General features: G+C 49.2%; 1 protein-coding gene across 1 annotated transcript in view; it reads right to left on the bottom strand.

Annotated features, from left to right (window-relative positions):
- DTNB (dystrobrevin beta) overlaps positions 1 to 15,226 on the bottom strand; it is a 182,587-nt gene that overhangs the window by 64,461 nt on the left and 102,900 nt on the right. The window contains 2 exon segments of the mRNA XM_030945277.1: positions 4,821 to 4,841; positions 14,860 to 14,956. Of these exon segments, the coding sequence (XP_030801137.1) occupies positions 4,821 to 4,841; positions 14,860 to 14,956 (118 nt within the window).

Genomic DNA, 15,226 nt, shown 5'->3' with positions numbered 1-15,226 from the left:
ACCCTACAATTAAAATTAGATAAAACAAAACCCCAAACCAGCCCTATAACCAATCCTAACACCACTCCAACCACAATTCCCACCACAAACACCAAATAACACATAACCCTACAACTAAAATTAAATATGACAATACCCCCAAAACCAGCCCTATGACCAATCCTAACCCAACCCCAACCACAATCCCACCACAAACACCAAATAAACATAACCCTTCAATTAAATTAAATACAAAAAACCCCAAACCAGCCCTACAACCGATCCTAACACAATTCCCACCACGAGCAGCAAATTAAATTAGGGATAAAACATAACCCTACAACTAAAATGAAATACAGCAAAACCCCAAAACCAATCCTACAACCAATCCTAACACAACCCCAACCACAAACACCAAATATAACACAACCCTACAATTAAAATTAAATACAACAATACCCCAAAACCAACCCTACAGCCAATTCTAACACCACTCCAACCACAATTCCCACCACAAACACCAAACAAACACAACCCTACAATTAAAATTAAATACAGCAAAACCCCAAACCAACCCTACAACCAATCCTAACACAATTCCCACCACGAGCAGCAAATAAAACATAACCCTACAACTAAAATTCAATAAAACAAAATCCCAAAACCAACCTTACAACCAATCCTAACACTGCCCCTAGCACGAACACCAAATAAAACATAACCCTACAATTAAAATTAAATACAAAAACCCCCAAAACCAACCCTACAAGCAGTCCTAACACCACCCCAACCACAATTCCCACCTCAAACACCAAATAACCATCTCCAAACCCCAAACAAAACATTTAAATACTTCAATCAAGGTACTTCATACCTCAAATAAAAACCCCCAAAATTCAAACATACAAAAAACCAACATAAAAACATCAAAATCAATTTAAAAATAAATTTTAAAAAAATTTCAAAACCCTTAACCTTAAAACTAAAATCCCCTTATAAAACTATAAGAAAACCCCTCTATTTCCCTGTAACACATTTTAAAAAATTTAAAAAATCAAAAATTGAAATCGCTATCAAACAGACACCTCCCCAGCAGGGTCAGAGTCTGGCAGCACAGGCGGTCTGCAACTCTCAGCAGCCACAGCTCCAGCCCAGGTGTGCCTGCGCGGGGCTGCGGGCGGAACAGGGGAGCCCGAGGGCGATTCCCAACCTTCCCGGGCTGCACCTTCACAGCCAGGGAGATTTCCAGCCTGTCCTGGGATTTCCAGTCTGTCCTGGGATTCCCAACCTTCCCTTCACACCCAAGTGGGATTTCTGAGCCTGTCCTGGGATTTCTCAGCCTGTCCTGGAATTTCCTGGGAATCCCAACCTTCCAAACCTTCCCTTCACAGCCAGGTGGGATTTCTGTTCAGCCTTCCTGGGATTTCTCAGCCTGTCCTGGGATTTCTCAGCCTTTCCTGGGATTTCCCAGCCTGTCCTGGGATTTCTCAGCCTGTCCTGGGATTTCTCAGCCTCTCCTGGGTTTTCCCAGCCTGTCCTGGGATTTCCAGCCTGTCCTGGGATTCTCAACCTTCCCTTCACACCCAAGTGGGATTTCTGAGCCTGTCCTGGGATTTCTCAGCCTTTCCTGGGATTTCCCAGCCTGTCCTGGGATTTCCCAGCCTGTCCTGGGATTCCCAACCTTCCCAAACCTCCAGCCTTCCTATTCACAGCCTGGTGGGATTTCCCAGCCTTTCCTGGGATTTCTCAGCCTGTCCTGGGATTCTCAGCCTGTCCTGGGATTCCCAACCTTCCCAACCTTCCCTTCACAGCCAGGGGGATTTCCAGCCTGTCCTGGGATTTCTCAGCCTGTCCTTCCGGGTGCACCTTATGTCCCAGCCTTTCCTGGGATTCTCAGCCTGTCCTGGAATTTCTCAGCCTGTCCTGGGATTTCTCAGCCTTTCCTGGGATTTCTCAGCCTTTCCTGGGATTCTCAGCCTTTCTTGGGATTCCCAACCTTCCCTTCACACCCAGGTGGGATTTCTGAGCTTTTCTGGGATCTCCCAGCCTGTCCTGGGATTCTCAGCCTGTCCTGAGATTCCTCAGCTCTCCTGGGATTCCCAGCCTTCCCAGGCTGCACCTTCACAGCCAGATGGGATTCCCAGCCTGTCCTGGGATTTCCCAGCCGTTCCTGGGATTCTCAGCCTTTCCCGGGATTCTCAGCTGTCATTCCAACATCCCAATCTGCCCTTCACAGCCAGGGGGGATTCTCAGCCTGTCCTGGGCTTTCTCAGCCTGTCCTGGGATTTCCCAGCCTGTCCTGGGATTTCTCAGCCTGTCCTGGGATTTCCCAGTCTGTCCTGGAATTCCCAACCTTCCCAACCTTCCCTTCACAGCCAGGGGGGATTTCTCAGCCTTTCCTGGGATTTCCCAGCCTGTTCTGGGATTTCTCAGCCTGTCCTGGGATTTCTCAGCCTTTCCTGGATTTCCCAGCCTGTCCTGGGATTTCTCAGCCTGTCCTGGAATTCTCAGCTTTCCTGGGATTCCCAACCTTCCCAACCTTCCCTTCACAGCCAGGTGGGATTTCTGAGCCTTTTCTGGGATTTCTCAGCCTATCCTGGGATTTCTCAGCCTGTCCTGGGATTTCTCAGCCTCTCCTGGGATTCCCAACCTTCCCTTCACACCCAAGTGGGATTTCTCAGCCTTTCCTGGGATTTCCCAGCCTGTCCTGGGATTCCCAACCTTTCCTTCACACCCAGGTGGGATTTCTCAGCCTGTCCTGGGATTCTCAGCCTGTCCTGGGATTCCCAACCTTCCCAGGCTGCACCTTCCCAGCCAGGGGGGAGCAGCTGAAGCCGCTGCAGGCCATGCAAAGGAAGGATGTTAAATTTTAATTCCTGCAGACCAGGATTGTGTCCTTTGGTTGCCCAACATCTGCCTCTCTTGAGCCTCAAGCCAGCTGTGGCTCCTGCATTCCTGGCTCCAGAGGGCTGGGCCTGCATGGAATGCCGCTGATGTTATTTCAGTTCTGGCTCTTCACCCTCCTCCTGACAGAGTGCTCCAGGGGGAACAGGGATTTAAAACTGCTCGGCTTGTTCCCTGGTCTCACATGTACCCTTTTCCTACACCCACACTCCAGAGGAGCACGGGGCTAACACAAAGCCCTGCCCTGCCCTGCAGACATCACTCCCAGGAGGATCCTTCAGCAGCCCAAACGCCTCCTGCCAGGATCCCAGCAAACCCAGGCGTCACCATCACATTCTCTGAGAAAGCCCCTTGCCCAGGATTCTTGGAAGCGGAGAGACAGGAAAACAATTTTATCTCATTTGCTTCTCCCGGGTTTTGCTGCTTTGGAATGTGGTTTGGAGATTGTTTATCCAACAGGGGGTTGTTCATTAGTTTAATGTGAATTGTTTTTGAGTTAATGACCAATCATGGTCAGGCTGTCCTGGACTTTGGAGTCACAAGTTTTTAATTATCATTCTTTTGTAGCCTTCTGTATGTATCCTTTCTCTATTCTTTAGTATAGTTTTAGTATAGCATTGTATAATGCAATGTAATGTAATGTAATGTAATATAATGTAATGTAATATAATATAATATAATATAATATAATATAATATAATATAATATAATATAATATAATATAATATAATATAATATAATATAATATAATATAATATAATATAATATAATATAATATAATATAATATAATATAATATATATAATATATTATATATAATATCGTATATAATATATAATATATAATATATAGTATATATAAAATATATATTAGCATTCTATTCTATTCTATTCTATTCTATTCTATTCTATTCTATTCTATTCTATTCTATTCTATTCTATATAAAATATATATAAATAGATTAAAATAGATAAAATGTAGAATAGAATAGAATATGTATATAAAATATATATTATATAGTATATATATAATGGGTGAGGTTTGGGGTCCCTTCCCACCCAAACATTCCAGGATTCCCTAAGGATGGGCTGGGCTCAGTGCAAGGTGCCCACTCAGCACCACCCAGCCCGGCCACAGCAACACGAACCCGCCCAGGAGGCACCAAGGCGCTCCCAGCACACCCAAAACTGAAGTGTTCCCAGCAACCAATGCTGCCCCAAAATGTCTGTTTCCCCCCCAAAAGGAGCCCCAGAACTGCCAATCCCTCTGTCCAACACGCAGCTATGTCCGTGAGAAACAGCACAGGAGCCCCGAGGGTGCGGCACACGGATCGGCGCCCGTCAAAGCTTTCGGGTGCAAAGGATTGCTCGGGAACGCTGCAAAGCTGCTGCTGCAAACATCTGGCTGCTGCCGAGAGCCGCAGGCAGCAGAAGGGCTCCCTCTGGAGTGGATCCCGAAAATGGGAACGGAACAAAGCCCAGGCGTTCCCTCCCTCACCCCCTCCAGGCGCCGGGGGGGATGGAGCCATGCCCGGAATATTAAGTCATTAATTAGTTTTCCTGCGTGGGCTTGTATGTGGCAAGGAGGCCAAATGAAAGGATTCCTGAAGAGACAGGAAAGCTCTCTCAGCTCGTGGAAGCCTCCCAGAAATCAGAATCCCTGTTCTTGTACATGATTCCACAAAAGCCTCGGCAGCCCAGCCCAGGGCAATAAAATTCCCTGGAAAGGGAGAAGGGATAACTCTGGGACACACACACACACACACAAACCATCTCTGCTGGGAGCTCGGGGAGGCTCTGCTCCAGATCCCAGGCAGAAAAAGCCCCCCCTTCATCCCCAGGGTTCATTTGCATACCAGGCAATTAACAGAAAATAGATTTCATGCAGGAAGGGGGGAAAAAAAAAAGTCAGATCACCTACAAGGCGAAGTCAACTTACTGCCTGCTTTTGCTCTTCTTCCTAGAGAGGAGGGAAAGGTGGAGAGAGAGAGAGAGAGAGAAAAGGTCAATTATGATGTGAAAATGATGATTTCACCCAAAACACCCCGTGAAAGGACAGGACACGGTGCCAGCCCTGTGGCAGGGCAGGGCACGAGGGCTGAGGGGCAGCGCAGGTGACATTTGTCCCATTTGTCCCATTTGTCCCATTTGTCCCACTGTCCCACTGTCCCACTCTGGTGGTGGGCACAGCGGGTTCCAGCAGGGATCCCTGGCTGCAGGAGGGGACACCCAGGGGTGCTCCTGCTCCTCTGGGCAGGAATTTATCACCTCAGCCTGGCACAGGGAGGGTGCCCTGCCCACGGCAGGGGGGAGCTGGGTGGGATTCGTGCTCCCTTCCCACCCAAACCGTGCCATGACCCTCAAATCCTGCTCCAGACCCGAGGCCAACAGAGCCCAGATCCACCCCCTGAAGCGTGGAGGTGCCCCTGGGAGTGTCCATCGCACAAAAGGGGCAGCACAGAGCCCCAGCAGCACAACGTGCCCTGGGTCAGCTCCCCTGGCACTGCCGAGGGCAGGGCAAGCAGGGCTGGCAGGGCACAGGACAAGGAGCAGGGATGCCGAGCAGGGAAACAGCAGCTCCTGCACTGCAGGAACGCCTCAGTACAATACAAAGGTGAAATTCAGGTGAATTTGTCCCCCTTTGAAGCAGGGAGATGTCCCCTGTGACTGGGCAGGGCGGGTGGAGGCACATCCTGCCCCCAGCTGCAGCAGAACTGCTGGGAATGAGCAAAACGCCGCCCAGGCCGGAGCTGCCCTGGCAATTCAGACATTTCCAAGGATTCTGTGCTCTCACAGACGAGAGCCAGCGGGGCTGTGGCCCTGTGTGTGACACAAGGGCTGCAGCAGGGGCTGCTGAGCCCTGTCCATGCCAATCCCAGCCCATCCCTGCACCTGCTGCTGCTGCAGCCCCCCAGAAATCCAGGTCATGGAATTGAAATCCTGGGATAAAAGCTCCTTCTGGCCTGGAAATCCATGAACCCATCCATCACCCTTCCCCTGCTGATCTCCCATCTGAGCAGGATTAACCAGAACCTTTCCCTTCAGTTAAAGCGGCTTCTCCTCGCTGACCACTGAGAGCTGCTTTCCCACCCAGCCTGGGGGACAATTCTGAGGGTTTGAGAAGATATTTGGCATTTTTTGCCAAGATTTGGGGTTCCTCCAGGTGCGTCCTTGGTGCTGTTTGGCAGGTGTGGGGCCTGGCCCTCCCCACATCCCAAATTCCACCAGCAGCACGACCAGATGGGGACCCAGCTCAGGGAAAAGATCTTCAATCACCTCCACACCACACACACAAAAAAGTTGTTACTTTGAAAAACGAGGCCCTGGCATTGAGCACAGATGTGGAAATCCCTGTGAGCAGGGCTGGGGCTGAGCAGCGCAGGATAAATCACAGAGGAGATGGCCAGGGAGGAAATGCAGGAGGGAAATGGAATCTGTCTGCTGGATAAATCACAGAGGAGATGGTCAGGGAGGAAATGGGATCTGTCTGCTGGATAAATCACAGAGGAGATGGTCAGGGAGGAAATGGGATCTGTCTGCTGGATAAATCACAGGAAATGCAGGGAGGAAATGGGATCTGTCTGCTGGATAAATCACACAGGAAATGCAGGGGGAAATGGGATCTGTCTGCTGGATAAATCACAGAGGAGATGGTCAGGGAGGAAATGGGATCTGTCTGCTGGATAAATCACAGGAAATGGCCAGGGAGGAAATGCAGGGGGGAAATGGGATCTGTCTGCTGGATAAATCACAGGAAATGCAGGGGAAATGGGATCTGTCTGCTGGATAAATCACAGGAAATGCAGGGGGAAATGGGATCTGTCTGCTGGATAAATCACAGGAAATGCAGGGGGAAATGGGATCTGTCTGCTGGATAAATCACAAGGAAATGCAGGGGAAATGGGATCTGTCTGCTGGATAAATCACACAGGAAATGCAGGGGAAATGGGATCTGTCTGCTGGATAAATCACACAGGAAATGCAGGGGGAAATGGGATCTGTCTGCTGGATAAATCACAGGAAATGCAGGGGGAAATGGGATCTGTCTGCTGGATAAATCACAGGAAATGCAGGGGGAATGGGATCTGTCTGCTGGATAAATCACAGAGGAAATGCAGGGGGAAATGGGATCTGTCTGCTGGATAAATCACAGGAAATGGCCAGGGAGGAAATGCAGGGGGGAAATGGGATCTGTCTGCAGGATATTTCACAGGAAATGCAGGGGAAATGGGATCTGTCTGCAGGATATTTCACAGGAAATGCAGGGGAAATGGGATCTGTCTGCTGGATAAATCACAGGAAATGCAGGGGGGAAATGGGATCTGTCTGCTGGATAAATCACAGGAAATGCAGGAGGGAAATGGGATCTGTCTGCTGGATAAATCACAGGAAATGCAGGGGAAATGGGATCTGTCTGCTGGATAAATCACAGGAAATGGCCAGGGAGGAAATGGGATCTGTCTGCTGGATAAATCACACAGGAAATGGCCAGGGAGGAAATGCAGGGGGGAAATGGGATCTGTCGGCTGGATTTCCATGGAGCTGGCAGAGGAAGCCATGGGAGGAGCACACAGGGGTCCCCAGGGACCCTCAGCACAGCCAGGGGGGCTGTGGGGAGCAGGGAATGGGGAAATGGGGGAATGAGGGAATGGGGGAATGGGGGAATGGGGGAATGAGGGAATGGGGAATGAAGGAATGGGGAATGGGGGAATGAAGGAATAAAGGAATGGGGGAATGGGGGAATGAAGGAATGGGGGAATGAGGGAATAAAGGAATGGGGGAATGAAGGAATGAAGGAATGGGGGAATGAGGGAATAAAGGAATGGGGGAATGAAGGAATGAGGGAATGGGGGAATGAAGGAATGAAGGAATGGGGGAATGAGGGAATGAAGGAATGGGGGAATGAGGGAATAAAGGAATGGGGGAATGAAGGAATGGGGGAATGAAGGAATGAAGGAATGGGGGAATGGGGGAATGAAGGAATGGGGGAATGAAGGAATGAAGGAATGGGGGAATGGGGGAATGAAGGAATGGGGGAATGAAGGAATGAAGGAATGAAGGAATGGGGGAATGAAGGAATGAAGGAATGGGGGAATGAGGGAATAAAGGAATGGGGAAATGGGGGAATGGGGGAATGAGGGAATGGGGGAATGAAGGAATGGGGGAATGAAGGAATGAAGGAATGGGGGAATGAGGATGGCTCGGGTGAGGAAATCCCCGAGATCCCACCTGGGGACACCTCCCACCATGCCAGGGGGCTCCAGCCCTGTAAAACCTGGCCATGCGCAGGGGCAGCCCCAGCCTCCCTGCCTTCCCTCCCAGCCCAGCCTGGGATTGCAGAAATTCCCAGAACTGGAAGGGTCAGCACGGCCAGGGGAGGATTTGTGGGGAACACGCAGAAATCCCAACCCTGCCTCGATTGCAGCAGCCTGGGGAGGGCCCTGTGAGGGGCCAGGAACAGCAGGACAGGACCCCAGGGAGGGTCACTTAACCCTAAACCTAACAACCAACCAGGATGGTCAGAAATCACAGAATGGGGATGGTGAGAAATCACAGAATGGTCAGAAATCACAGAATGGCGATGGTCAGAATGGGAATGGTCAGAAATCACAGAATGGGAATGGTCAGAATGGGAATGGTCAGAAATCACAGAATGGGGATGGTCAGAAATCCCAAAATGGTCAGAAATCACAGAATGGGGATGGTCAGAATGGGAATGGTCAGAAATCACAGAATGGGGATGGTCAGAAATCACAGAATGGGAATGGTCAGAAATCACAGAATGGTCAGAAATCACAGAATTGAAATGGTCAGAAATCAGAGAATGGGAATGGTCAGAAATCACAGAATGGTCAGAAATCACAAAATGGTCAGAAATCACAGAATGGGGAGGGCCAGAAATCAGAGAAGGGTCAGAAATCACAGAATGGGAACAGTCAGAAATCACAGAACTAGAACAGCCAGAAGTCTCAGAACCAGAACAGTCAGAAATCACAGAATGGGGATGGTCAGAAATCACAGAAGGGTCAGAAATCACAGAATTGAAATGGTCAGAAATCACAGAATGGGGATGGTCAGAAATCACTGATTAGGAACAGTCAGAAATCACAGAATGGGGATGGTCAGAAATCACAGAATGGTCAGAAATCACAGAATGGGAACAGTCAGACATCGCCAAATGCTCAGAAATCACAGAACTGGACTGGTCAGAAATCACAGAACGGGAATGGTCAGAAATCACAGAATGGTCAGAAATCACAGAATGGGAACTGTCAGAAATCACAGAACCAGAAGAGTCAGAAATCACAGAATGGGGATGGTCAGAAATCACAGAACTGGACTGGTCAGAAATCACAGAATGGGAATGGTCAGAAATCACTGATTAGGAACAGTCAGAAATCACAGAACAATCAGAAATCACAGAACCAGGACTGTTTTGCTTGGAAGGGACCTTGTCCAGGGCCTCTCCCTGCTCTGAGTGCCACCAGCCCAGCGTGGGGACAATGGCTGAACCTCAGGGGACAGCCCTGGATGGCCTTGCACAGATCTCTCTCCTGGAGCCATGGAATATTGTGGTTTGGGAGGGACCCCCAGGAGCATCACCCCAGCTCCTGCCCTGCCCAGACCCCCCAAATCCCACCCTGGCCATCCCTGGCTGTGCTGTCCAAACCCTCCTGGAGCTCTGCAGGGTTGGGGATGTGCCCTGGGGAGCCCGGGCAGTGCCAGCACCCTCTGGGCAGCATTAAAAATGTAAAAAACACTGCATAAGAAAATGGGGAAAAATCCCCATAAAAGCTTAACAGCTGATGTAAATGATACATGAACAGCTCTGAGGAGCTCCAAGTGATGAGAGAAGCAAAACCTGGTGGGGGAAAATCGTGTCTGGCAGGGCTAAAAGCACTGAAAAGGAGAGAGCTGGAAATGAAGAGCAACATCAGGAAGAGAGCAGAGCCGGGGGCAGCAGGGTCGGGCTGGGATCCCGGCAGGGCAGGAGGGACTGAGCTGGGATCCCGAGCAGGGTCAGGCTGGGATCCCGAGCAGGGCAGCAGGGCTGGGTTGGGATCCCGAGCAGGGCAGCAGGGCTGGGATCCCGAGCAGGGCAGCAGGGTTGGGATCCCGAGCAGGACAGCAGGGTTGGGATCCCGAGCAGGGTCAGGTTGGGATCCCAAGCAGGGCAGCAGGGCCGGGCTGGGATCCTGAGCAGGGCAGCAGGGTTGGGATCCCGAGCAGGGCAGGAGGACCAGGATGGGATCCCGAGCAGGGCAGCAGGGCTGGGATCCCGAGCAGGGTCAGGTTGGGATCCCGAGCAGGGCAGCAGGGTTGGGATCCCGAGCAGGGCAGCAGGGTCAGGCTGGGATCCCGAGCAGGGCAGCAGGGCTGGGATCCCGAGCAGGGCAGGAGGACCAGGATGGGATCCCGAGCAGGGCAGCAGGGCTGGGATCCCGAGCAGGGTCAGGTTGGGATCCCGAGCAGGGCAGCAGGGTCAGGTTGGGATCCCGAGCAGGGCAGCAGGGTCAGGTTGGGATCCCGAGCAGGGCAGCAGGGTCAGGTTGGGATCCCGAGCAGGGCAGCAGGGCCGGGCTGGGATCCCGAGCAGGGCAGCAGGGCCGGGCTGGGATCCCGAGCAGGGCAGCAGGGTTGGGATCCCGAGCAGGGCAGCAGGGCTGGGATCCCCGAGCAGGGCAGCAGGGTCAGGTTGGGATCCCGAGCAGGGCGCCTGGGATCCCGGCAGGCGCAGGCTGGGATCCCGGGGGCGCAGGGTCGGTTGTGATCCCGAGGGCAGCAGGGCTGGGATCCCGAGCAGGGCAGCAGGGTCAGGTTGTGATCCCGAGCAGGGTCAGGCTGGGATCCCGAGCAGGGCAGCAGGGTTGGGATCCCGAGCAGGGCAGCAGGGCTGGGATCCCGAGCAGGGCAGCAGGGTTGGGATCCCGAGCAGGGCAGCAGGGCCGGGCTGGGATCCCGAGCAGGGCGGGGCTGGGATCGAGCAGGGCAGGTTGGGATCCCGAGAGCAGGCGGGATCCCGAGGGCAGCAGGGCTGGATCGGCGGGCAGGGCCGGGGGATCCCGAGGTGGGATCGAGGAGCTGGGATCCGAGCAGGACAGCAGGGCCGGGCTGGGATCCCGAGCAGGGCAGCACGGCTGGGATCCCGAGCAGGGCAGCAGGGTTGGGATCCTGAGCAGGGCAGCAGGGCCGGGCTCTGCCTCCTCCCTGCCCCTGCAGCAGCGGCTCTGGCACCAACCAGGAGCAAAAGGTGTCAAAAGCACCTGGGAGAAATCGTATTTTTAGCTCAGCAGGCTGGGGAACTTGCAGCTTAAAATAATTCCCTTAAAATATTTAAAATAGTCTAAAAATAATTAAAATAAAAAATAAATTCAAATAAAAGAATAAATTAATAAATTAAAATAAAATGAAATAATTAAAATCCTTTAAAATAGTTAAAATAATTTTAAAATAATTAAAATAAAAATTAAATTAAAATAAAAGTAAAAAAAAAATTAATAAATTAAAATAAAATGAAATAATTAAAATCCTTTAAAATAATTAAAATAATTTAAAAGTAATTAAAATAAAAAATAACTGAAAATAAAATTATAAAAGAATAAATTAATAAATTAAAATAAAATGAAATAATTAAAATCCTTTAAAATAATTAAATTAATGTAAAAATAATTTAAAAGTAATTAAAATAAAAAATTAAAATAAAATAATAAATCAATAAATTAAAATTAAATGAAATAATTAAAATCCTTTAAAATAATTGAAATAATTTAAAAATAATTTAAAATAATTAAAATAAAAATAAGTTAAAATAAAAGAATAAAAGACTAAATCAATAAATTAAAATTAAATGAAATAATTAAAATCCTTTAAAATAATTGAAATAATTTTAAAATAATTTTAAAAATTAGAATAAAAAATAAATTAAAATAAAATAATAAAATAATAAATTAAAATTAAATGAAATATTTAAAATCCTTTAAAATAATTGAAATAATTTAAAAATAATTTTAAAAATAATCAAAATAAAAAATAAAATTAATTCATAATAAAATAAAACAAAGTAAAATGAAATAAAATAAAATAATATAAATAATAAATAAATAAATAATAAAATAAAATAAAATATTATAAAATATAATATTAAAATCCCTTTAAAGAATTAAAAAATGATGAGCCAGGAGCTGCCTGGGGCAGGGCAGGGGATTTGGGCGGGGGTGGAGGCTGCAGCAGGGAGGGGAGGCAGCCTGAAGGGCACAGAAAGCTCCGGGCTGACCTGACTGGGGCCTTGCCGGGCCAGAGGGCTCCGTGACCCCGGCCCGTCCTTGCTCAGCTCGGTGGCTGCAGCCGGGCGCTGAGCCAGGGCCCAGGGGCGCGGCAGCTTCACTCTGCCTGCAAGGGAAACGTGGCCCAGGAACGCTGGGCTGCCTCTGCAATGAACCCCAGGGGTGGTTTGGGAAGGCACAGACACAGGAAACCTGCAGGGCACGGGGGTTTGCCCACAGCATCCTCACCAGCCAGTCAGCACAGCAGGAAAGAAAGAAATAAAAATAAACCTGTAAATATATACTATATACTATATACTATATACTATATACTATATACTATATACTATATAATATATAATATATAATATATCATGTTTAATATATTATATATTATATATTATATATTATATATTATATAAAAACAAAATTGTAAATATAAATATAAACATGGATATAAGAAAATTAAATCTAAATCTAAATACAAATATAAACTTAAATATAAATATAGGCAGGAACTCAACCTCCAGCTTGCTTTTCCAAATACAAAAATATTAAAAAGAAAAAGAAAAAGAAAAAGAAAAAGAAAAAGAAAAAGAAAAAGAAAAAGAAAAAGAAAAAGAAAAAGAGGCAGGAACTCAACCTCCAGCTTGCTTTTCCAAATATAAATATAAATATAAATATAAATATAAATATAAATATAAATATAAATATAAATATAAATATAAATATAAATATAAATATAAATATAAATAATATGCCTATAACTATAACTAATTTCTATTAGAAACCCGGGCAGGGCACAGAGCCCGTCCCCAAGGGGCGTGCAGCAGGGGCTGTGAGGGGCCCAGCTGTGCCTGTTGAAGGCATTTGAAATCCCTGGTTTGGGGTTTTTCACAGCCCTGGGGGAGCAGAGCTGGGCTCAGCACGTTCTGCCGGGCACACTCAGGGGACACAGCTCTTCTGGGTGACATCTGCCCATCCCAGCAGTTCTGCTGGATTTGTAGCTGGGCTTGAGGGAGGAGAACAGAGGGGGCAAAGCCAGCGCGCGCTGGAAACCAGGCACAAACTCCTGATGTTCAGGCAAATCTGCACCGGCAGGGGATTCTGCACTTTGGATTCCCCCAGCTCCAGAGCAGATGTTCCTCTGCAAGAGATTTCATCTGCAGGGCTCCAGAGGGGGAAAAGGAGCTGCAGGGGACATGGAGGGACAGGACCCAGGGAACGGCTCCAGAGTGGAAAAGGGGATTTGGGTGGGACATTGGGAATTGGGAATTGTTCCCTGGCAGGCCTGGGTGGGATCTTGGGAATTGGGAATTGTTCCCTGGCAGGGTGGGCAGGCCCTGGCACAGGGTGCCCACCCTGGGTCCCTGGCAGTGCCCAGGGCCAGGCTGGACACTGGCACACCCTGGCACAGTGGGAGGTGTCAGAGGGCACTGGACGGGCTCTGAGCTCCCTTCCCACCCAACCCAGGCTGGGATTCCAATATTTTGTGATTTTAGAAGTCAGACATGAATGGGCTGAGCAGGAAAAACACAGAGCAGAAGCACCGGCTTCAGAAAAAAACAGAATTCCAAATTTGGCCAGTGACTGGCTTCAGGAAAAATCAGAATTCCAAACTTGGCCAGCGAGTGGCTTCAGGAAAAGCAGAATTCCCAAACTTGGCCAGTGTGTTGTGCTCAGGTATGGGACAGGATGGGGACAGGGGCTGGAATTCCTGCCCAGGATGGAGGGAAGGGCTGGAATTCCTGCACAGGATGGAGGGAAGGGGCTGGAATTCCTGCACAGGATGGAGGGAAGGGCTGGAATTCCTGCCTTCAATCCACACCCAGAGAAACCCACAAGTGGGGCCCTCACTCACCCCCTACCCTGCTCCCTGGTTATTTCCCAGAGCCACTGGAGAGTGCTGAGCCCAGGTACCAACCCCAAACTCCTTCAAACCCCTCCAGATCTGGGGTTCTGCAGGTTTTACCCACACAAACCTGGAGAAAACTTCATCCCCTGCACCCCACCCAGAGCTGGCATGGAAATGGTTTTTGGCATGGAAATGGCTTTTGGCAAACTCCTGCTTTGGCATGGAAATGGTTTTCGGCCAAATCCGGCTTTGGCATGGAAATGGTTTTTGGCGTGGAAATGGCTTTTGGTATGGAAATGGCTTTTGGCAAACCCAGGGAGGATTTAGGGGGCAGCAAAGCAGGGAGCCCAGAGCACCCAGGGAAGGAGGGAGGGAGGGATGTTGTGCCTTTGGCTCCTTACTTTGAGCAGCTTCGTCAGCCCCTCCAGCTGCACCATCAGCTCCCTTCTGCTCTCCTCCAACATGCTGACATCCTCATCCAACCCAAACTCCTTCAAACCCCTCCAGATCTCAGATTCTGCAGGTTTTACCCACCCCAGCCTGGAGAAAGGTACCAACTAGAGCCCAGGTACCAACCCAAATCCCTTCAAACCCCTCCAGATCTGGGGTTCTGCAGGTTTTACCCACACAAACCTGGAAAAACCTTCACCCCCTGCACCCCACCCAGAGCTGGCATGGAAATGGCTTTTGGCAAACTCCTGCTTTTGGCATGGAAATGGCTTTTGGCATGGAAATGGTTTTTGGCATGGAAATGGCTTTTGGCAAACCCAGGGAGGTTTCTAGGGGGCGGCAGCAAAGCAGGGAGCCCAGAGCACCCAGGGAAGGAGGGAGGGAGGGATGTTGTGCCTTTGGCTCCTTACTTTGAGCAGCTTCATCAGCCCCTCCAGCTGCACCATCAGCTCCCTTCTGCTCTCCTGCAGGGCTGACATCCTCTGCTCCAGCTCATCCTTCCTCTGCCTGTGCCAGGGACACGGGGGAGAGAGGAGAGACAAAGTCAGGCTGTGTCAGAGCTCCCAGGGAGGGAATTCTCCTCTGTGACACTGAGCCTGGCTCCCAGCACTGCCCAATCCCCATTTAAACCTGCAGTGAAGCTCAGCACCAAAACCTGGAGGGGACAATTCCCTCTGTTCCCCCAGCCATGGCAGCAGCAGAGAAAAATCCACTTGTTATGTACGTGAGCATCAGAGCAGAGCATTTCTGCCTCTGAGCATCCTGCAGAGCCCAGAC

Source organism: Camarhynchus parvulus, chromosome 3, assembly GCF_901933205.1.
Source record: "Camarhynchus parvulus chromosome 3, STF_HiC, whole genome shotgun sequence".
NCBI classification, from domain to species: Eukaryota; Metazoa; Chordata; class Aves; order Passeriformes; family Thraupidae; genus Camarhynchus; species Camarhynchus parvulus.
This window is presented reverse-complemented; position numbering and strand designations above follow the sequence as displayed.